An 8123-nucleotide genomic window follows, 5' to 3' on the forward strand; every position below is an offset into this window, starting at 1 on the left:
AAACGGTGCTGACTTCAGACCATCTTGTCTCTCATTTCAACGTGCCTTCATTTGTCTCGCGCTTCTGATCTAGCGAAGGATCTACGATTAATGGCAGGTACATGCCCGTGGGCTTGATTGTTTTATGTATCAATAAAACAATGATTTAATTGAGAAAAGCATGTGTGATCGAACAAGGGAGGGATCTGATGACCTGTTTAGTTGCCAGTGGATTTCTCTTTCTAGACAAGCTCCATGATGAAGATCCATCAGAAGAGCTGGAGTTCACATGTTGATGATTTGGTTTATTTACGCAGAGACAGAATTCCTGACACGCTCGTTGGTAGCTTGTTAGCTTTGTGTTTTTATTAGCTGTGACGAATGGCAGCTAAAGCGCCATCAATCCACTAAACGCTAATGGCTATTTCTATGCTATTACCATCGAGGCAAAACAAACTCTGAACAGTTATTCTTTCCTACAACTGTCTGAATGTAGTGATGGACTACTTCTCTCCATATCTCGGAGTGTTTTCATTCGCTTAGATTTGACACAGCACTTTAGAAAACACCTAGCACAAGCCAATTTTCCTTCACACTGTAATTCCCCAAATGAAGGGGATGCCTGGGGTTGTGTGCATGTCTGATGTGGAACATGCTTGCTAGGAGAGGGGGGGGAGAAGAGAGAGAGAGATGGAGAGGAGAGGAGAGGGGGGGGGGGAGGGGGAGAGGGGAGAGGGGAGAGGGGAGGGGGGAGAGAGGAGAGGGGAGAGGGGAGAGGAGAGAGGGGGGAGGGGAGAGGAGAGAGGAGAGGGGAGAGGGGAGAGGGGAGGGGGGAGGGGGGAGAGGGGAGGGGGGAGAGGGGAGAGGGGTTTTTCTGGTACAGTATTGACACGAAGAGGGGGGGCTGATCGAGACCAGATGTGTGTTTTCATTGGCCGGGCGTCGAGGCCCAATCGAAAGCCAGTAACGAGGAGAAACTGCGAAATAGACACAAGCGGGGGATGAAAGTGTGACGGTCTAGGACTCATTAGTGTCTTTTTATTTGTTATAGCTCTTTATTCATGTTCAAATCGTTTGGAATGAAATGTACTGGAGTTAGCCAATACTCTTCCTTGCAGGCAACCTCCAGTGGAGGACTACAAGTAGAGAAGAAAACAAGTTATATTCCTTAGAAGGCTTCTTAGAGTCACCGTTGGTACAGATTTGGCAGTGTTCAGCGTTTGTGTGTATTAGTTGTGTGTTTGCCTGTGTACGTGTGTGTTTGTGGCTATAGATGTGAGTGTGTTTGTGTGTGATTGGCCTGATCTGAACTTGAACACCCGAGAATGAGTGTAATCATGAAGTTCCACTCCTGTCATACCAGCATCGGCAGATCCATGGATATCCATTCATTATCATCATATTTTGTTTGTTTTTCCTCCTTCCTGTTTTTTCTCCACTTCCTGTCATGGTCCATGGATGTGTGTTTGGTCGTCCCTTAATCACCTTCATAACACTGTGTTGTCTGTGTATCTTGCCTTGGTCATGTGTGAATGTGCCATCCTTTGAGTGTTGTGACGGTGGGTGTGTGTGGGTGTGGGTGTGTGTGTGTGTGTGATGTAACAGTCCAAACGAGAGCCCTGCTTTAGAGGAACCCCCCGTAGCCCCTGCTACTCCCTCCTCTCCAGAAACCCAAGCCCACCCCCCCAACCCCAGAACCAGCCACAGGAACCTGAGGAGGAGAGGAGGAGGGAGGAGGAGGGAGAGAAGGAGGGAGGATGAAGGGAGTCTGGCTCCGTCCAGAGCTTGTTGGTCGGGTGTCTGGCGTGAGGAGGTTCAGCGAGCCCCAGACCAGCCCAGACCCCCGCTCCGCCATGCAGCTGAGCGTCACCGCAGAGCACAGGTGCAGATCCCTCCGCCCCTCACCCCGCTCTGTCACCCCTCACCCCCCACAAATCCCCAACAGTACAATCGCACCAAAATTAAAAGCCTTTCCACCTTTCCTCCCTCCCACCCTTCCTCTCTAACAGTGTTCAGTAAAAACCCTGCCCTCTCTCTCGCATCACGATCCTTCCCTCAATCACGACACACCATGATGATCCTTCCAACAGTCCCAGATTAAACTAATGATTTTAAAATGCTGAACTTTGCCTGCTTCTCCAGACAGGCCTGGTCGATCCTAATCTCTGTGTATTTGGTTCCATGTTGGATTCAACCCCCCCATCTGTGTTGACCCTGGCTGCTGCAGGGCTGGGGACTAGACTCTGTATCTGGGTTCCAGTAGTGATTCTGGGGTGCCGCTCTCAGAGCAGGCCTCCCTGGAGCTCCGTGCTTTTGTTGGATCCACAGCTTCTCCCTCCTCGTATGAAAGCCAAACCAGGACTGTCTGGGGTTGAGTGGGGAGCGGTGGGGGGGCTTGGTGTGTGTGCCAGGGTCTGCTGAGGGGCGGGGGTCTGGGGTCATCGTGTGTGTGTGTGTGTGTGTGTGTGCGTGCGTGTGGAGAACTGACATGGCCTGTGAAGAGCCTGGGTTGTTAGTTGCCTTGGTTGTCTTTTCAGTTCCTCAGCTTGAGTTTGTCGTCGTATGTGGTCCCTGGAACGTCTCGCTGTGTTTGGCAGTTGTTTCTGCTGAAAAGGAAATGTCTGAGATGTACAAGTTTCACATATTTTAAAATGTGGAGTAGCTCTACCCAGCCTTCCTCTCTGGTCCAACTAGACTTGGAAAAAGATGTTTGTTTTGTGGCCTTGAAAACGAGTTTAGAGTGGAAACAGCTCGCTTTGTGTGACAAAACCTTATTGGCCCTCACACACCACACACACACACACACCACACTGACCTAGACACACTGACACACCCTGTCCCTGGAACAACACACACAAATGCAGACGGAGTGAGAGGAGAGGCATGTGACCATCCTCAGGATGGAGGAAATGAGAGGTCTGTGTGACCCAGACCCTCTCTGGGCCTCGCTGGGCCTCGCTGGGCCACTCTGGGCCTCGCTGGGCCTGTCTCACCAGTTACAACCAACAGTGGAATAGCCAGTATGGAGACCCAGCACTAATGATAACCAGCAGAGAGAACAAGTATAATTGATATCCAGTAGGGATAACCAGTACTTGGTATAGCCATAAGGATAACTAGTACAATTGATAACCAGCACCAGTGATAACCAGTACCAGTGATAACCAACACCAGTGATAACCAGTACCAGTGATAACCAGTGATACCAGTACCAGTGATAACCAGTACCAGTGATAACCAGTACCAGTGATAACCAGCTCGCTGTCCTCAGCAGTAGCCCCACCCGCTCCTGCTCTGAGGAACTCCACCGCCCGTCGTCGCTGACAACCAGCATCTCCATGGGTGACCACCCAGGACACAACCAGAATGTTTCATCAGGAGGGTGGGGGCGGGGCCTAAGAAGGGGGCGTGGTTTCGCCAGATGACATGTGGGCTCGCCGTGCCCTTGCCTCTCCCAAACACGGCCCCACCCACTTCCTCCCTGTCCCTGCGGCCACGGCAACCACTACCATCGGTTCTGACCAATCAGAGCCGCCGTACTGGGAGGGCATTGAGTGAGAGCGACAAACCACAGAGACGGCCTTCCTGGTTGGACGAGGATCTTCCACCAACGTGAGCCCGCCCATCGACACCGGTGCCTCTGAACAACCTGATTGGATGACCTCTTTAGGAGATCTACCGAGGGGAACTACCCATCATGCACTAGGAGAAGTGTAGCCACCCTGAGCATGCAGCCTTGATGACTGATGAGAGCATGTCCTGGCTGTGGTATGGCTCAGTGTGCAGGAGGCCTCCACCTCTGGAGCAGGAGAGACGGCTGGTGTCTGTTACTGCATGATCACATACAGGCCACCGTCCTGTACTGGGTGTTTAGAATAGAGGTCTTCAGCATGTTCTGAAGACCCAGCATGGTGCCCTTCGATAGTAGGATCTAACCTGGTCTGGGGTCAGGGGCTAGGGGCTGGGGTCAGGGGCTGGGGTCAGGGGCTAGGGTCAGGGGCTAGGGTCAGGGGCTGGGGTCAGGGGCTGGGGTCAGGGGGAGCTCTATTAAATATTTAAAGAAGGTTTTGAGGTCAGAAAGTGTTCATATCTGGCAGTGCATGGCTGCATGCACACAGGCTTTATTCTTGTATGAGAACAGTGCATTCATCCACCGACATAGAGATGATCCTGGTTTACAGGAAATGGTGCCCTTTGCTTTTGTTTTTGCGACAAATATACAGGCCCATAAAAACGATGTATGTTGTTTTGGTTTAGTCCGAGCTCTCTTGTCAAGGTTTCTCCTTCGTGTGTCTCAGCCAGGCTAGGAGCCTCACTCTCACTGCCAGCCCCTCCCGTCCAGAGGACCAGCTCTAGACAGGTCTGCATCGATGTGATGGCTCAACCCAAACCTCCAGTTGGGGTATTGTGGTCTTGGAGATGATTAACCCCCCCCAGCTTCGAAGTCGGGCTAGCACTGGCTAATAAAAGATGCATGCTTTTCTGGATGGTTCAGCTTCAGCTGGTGTCGTGTGATCGTCTCCATGTGCTGCAGTGGGATTGAATGCTAGCGCTGTGCTCCTGCTTGTGCCGAACTGACTGTGTTTTGGTTAGAGCGCCACCTTCTGTCAAAATGAAGAAAGCATCATTTACCTAGTACATCCCCCTCCTCCTATACAAACATAATCGTTTGTGAGTCATCCATGAATTATTGACAAGCTGTCTCTATACGTTGTTCATGAATGTTCTCAAAAAACATTCCTCGGCAACATCTATTCACGCTAGTTATCACCAGAGATGTCTCCGCCAGCTTAACACTGTTCCATCCTGTCATATTCTCATGTGGAGTGTGTTGTGTGTGTGTGTGTGTGTGTGTTGTGCTGGTGTGTGTTGTGCTGGTGTGTGTGTGCGTGTGTTCCTGGTGCTCATTAGTGTGTGTGTTTCTCTCCACCTGCTTCTGTAGATGCAGCTTCAGATCTAGTGTGTCAGATGACCCAGAGTAAGTGCTGCTTTGTTACCCAGAGGCCCAGCTACACACACACACACACTCACACACACACACAGCCCAACCCAGCACTGCTACTCACTCACAAAACACACACATACACAACACTGCTAAACTCCTCACACACACACAGCATTACTAAACTCCTCTCACACACACACACACACAGCCTGACCCAGCACTGCTAAACCTCTCACACACCTGTCCAGCTGGAAATCCTTCTCCTTCCCTCACACAAAGCCTCTGACCTCTACAGACTTGATGGGTGTCAGCCGTCAGACACTCATCACTGCTGGAAGCCATCGTGTCTCTCCTCCCAGTAGTGATGGCGGCCGTGTTGACTCTACATCACAGGGGGGGGGGGGAAACGAGGGCTGCCAGTAGTGATGGCGGCCGTGTTGACTCTACATAACGGGGGGGAAACGAGGGCTGCCAGTAGTGATGGCGGTCATGCTGCTGACACCCATCCAGTCCCTAGCGATGGTGGAGGGCTTGAGAATGATCTCTGCTCTTCCTCTGCATGCCCCCCCCCCTGCCCTGAGGAGGGGGGGGGGGGTCCAGAGCATGTCCAGGAGGACGTCCCCTGCTGGCAACTTCCTGTTTACCACCCACCTGTCTAACCAGCCTGGGGGGGGGACGAGCATGAACTTCTCACACACACACACTCACACACACACAGATGTGCTCGGCACTCACACACACACACTGTGTGGCTCTCCGGACAGAGCCCTCTGAACAAGCCTGTGTGTAGATTGAAGTTAGATGAGCTCAGGTTTGTGTTGAGCAGCAGCCTCAGGCCTGCCTCTGAGGCACACTGCCTCTGTGGCACACTGCCTCTGAGGCAGACTGCATGTGATGACGCCCTGAACAGCTGTTCACCTGACATGCTTCATGATGTTTGTGACTGAAGGGACAACAGGTGTGTTGATGGAGCTGGTCCTGGGGGGAGACCCTGCTAGGCCACAGAACCACCTCCTCCACTAACATTCAGTCTGGCATAGCTGCTCTGACATCAACGATCAATTCTCCATTTCTTATTAACACTAAATGAATTCTCCATTTCTTATTAACACTAAATGAATTCTCCATTTCTTATTAACACTAAATGAATTCTCCATTTCTTATTAACACATAATCTATCTGCGTGTGTGTGTCTGCGTGCGTCTGTGTGTGTGTGTGTCTGCGTGCGTCAGGAGCGTGAGCATGATAGACATGCGCTGTGAGGAGGATGCTATGCTGCAGCCCCACAGCCAGACCCGCCACCAGCTCCTCCACCAGCAGTACCAGCACATGAAGGAGGACGAGGACCACTGGCAGGACGTGAGTGCTGCTGCACACACACTCTGAACACACCCTCTGAACACCACACCACCCTCTGAACACACACACACTCTGAACACCACACTCTCTGAACACAACACTCTGAACACACACCCTCTGAACACACACACACTCTGAACACACACACACTCTGAACACACACACACTCTGAACACACACTCTCTGAACACACACTCTGAACACACACCCTCTGAACACACACACACTCTGAACACACACACACTCTGAACACACACACACTCTGAACACACACTCTCTGAACACACACTCTGAACACACACACACTCTCTGAACACACGCACTCTGAACACACGCACTCTGAACACACACTCTGAACACACACTCTGAACACACACTCTGAACACACACTCTGAACACACGCACTCTGAACACACCCTCTGAACCACACCCTCTGAACACACCCTCTGAACACACACTCTGAACACACACTCTGAACACACCCTCTGAACACACACTCTGAACACACACTCTGAACACACACTCTGAACACACGCACTCTGAACACACCCTCTGAACACACCCTCTGAACACACACTCTGAACACACGCACTCTGAACACACCCTCTGAACACGCACTCTGAACACACCCTCTGAACACACGCACTCTGAACACACCCTCTGAACACGCACTCTGAACACACCCTCTGAACACACACTCTGAACACACACTCTGAACACACGCACTCTGAACACACCCTCTGAACACACCCTCTGAACACACACTCTGAACACACGCACTCTGAACACACCCTCTGAACACGCACTCTGAACACACCCTCTGAACACACGCACTCTGAACACACCCTCCTGAACACACACTCTGAACACACCCTCTGAACACACGCACTCTGAACACACCCTCTGAACACACTCACTCTGAACACACCCTCTGAACACACACTCTGAACACACACTCTGAACACACGCACTCTGAAACACACACTCAGAACACACCCTCTGAACACACCCTCTGAACACACCCCTCTGAACACAACCCTCTGAACACACCCTCTGAACACACACTCTGAACACACACTCTGAACACACCCTCTGAACACCCCCCTCACGGCTGCGGGTGGTTCTGGTGCTGGTAGGACCTGGCCAGGTGGAAGAGCAGGAGGAGGAGTGTGTCTCAGGACCTGATCAAGAAGGAGGAGGAGAGGAAGATGATGGAGCAGCTCATGACAGGAACAGCTGCACCTCCCAGAGGAGGAAGAGTATCAAGACCTACAGGGAGATCGTAGAGGAGAAGTAGGTCACCACCGCGCTCTCCACACTACAGGACCACACTCACTGTCCTTCCTCACTTATCCTGCACTGAAGATGACACCTGTCTCTCTCCTCTCATCTCTCCTCTCATCTCTCTCTCCTCTCATCTCACTCTCCTCTTATTCTCTCTTCTTTCCTTCCTGTCTCCTCTCTCTCATCCTCTTTCCTCCTGTCTCCTCTCTCTTCCTGTCTCCTCTCTCTTCCTGTCTCCTCTCTCTCTTTCTGTCTCCTCTCTCTCTTCCTGTCTCCTCTCTCTCCCTCCTGTCTCCTCCTCTCCTCCTGTCTCCTATCTCTTCCTGTCTCCTCTCTCTTCCTGTCTCCTCTCTCTTCCTGTCTCCTCTCCTCTCTTCCTGTCTCCTCTCTCTCCTCCTGTCTCCTCTCTCCTCCTGTCTCCTCTCTCCTCTGTCTCCTCTCTCCTCCTGTCTCCTCTCTCTTCCTGTCTCCTCTCTCTCTCTTCCTCCTTGTCTCCTCTCTCCTCCTGTCTCTCTCTCTCCTCCTGTCTCCTCTCGTCCTCCTGTCTCCTCTCTCT

The 8123-nt window shown here is 51.8% G+C and overlaps 1 protein-coding gene across 1 annotated transcript in view; it reads left to right on the forward strand.

The window, feature by feature from the left end:
- limch1b (LIM and calponin homology domains 1b) overlaps positions 1–8123 on the forward strand; it is a 75790-nt gene that overhangs the window by 48046 nt on the left and 19621 nt on the right. The window contains exons 9-10 of the mRNA XM_067247516.1: positions 4922–4957; positions 6157–6283. Coding sequence (XP_067103617.1) covers positions 4922–4957; positions 6157–6283 — 163 coding nt within the window. The remainder of the gene's footprint in view (positions 1–4921; positions 4958–6156; positions 6284–8123) is intronic.

Source organism: Osmerus mordax, chromosome 12, assembly GCF_038355195.1.
Source record: "Osmerus mordax isolate fOsmMor3 chromosome 12, fOsmMor3.pri, whole genome shotgun sequence".
NCBI lineage: Eukaryota > Metazoa > Chordata > Actinopteri > Osmeriformes > Osmeridae > Osmerus > Osmerus mordax.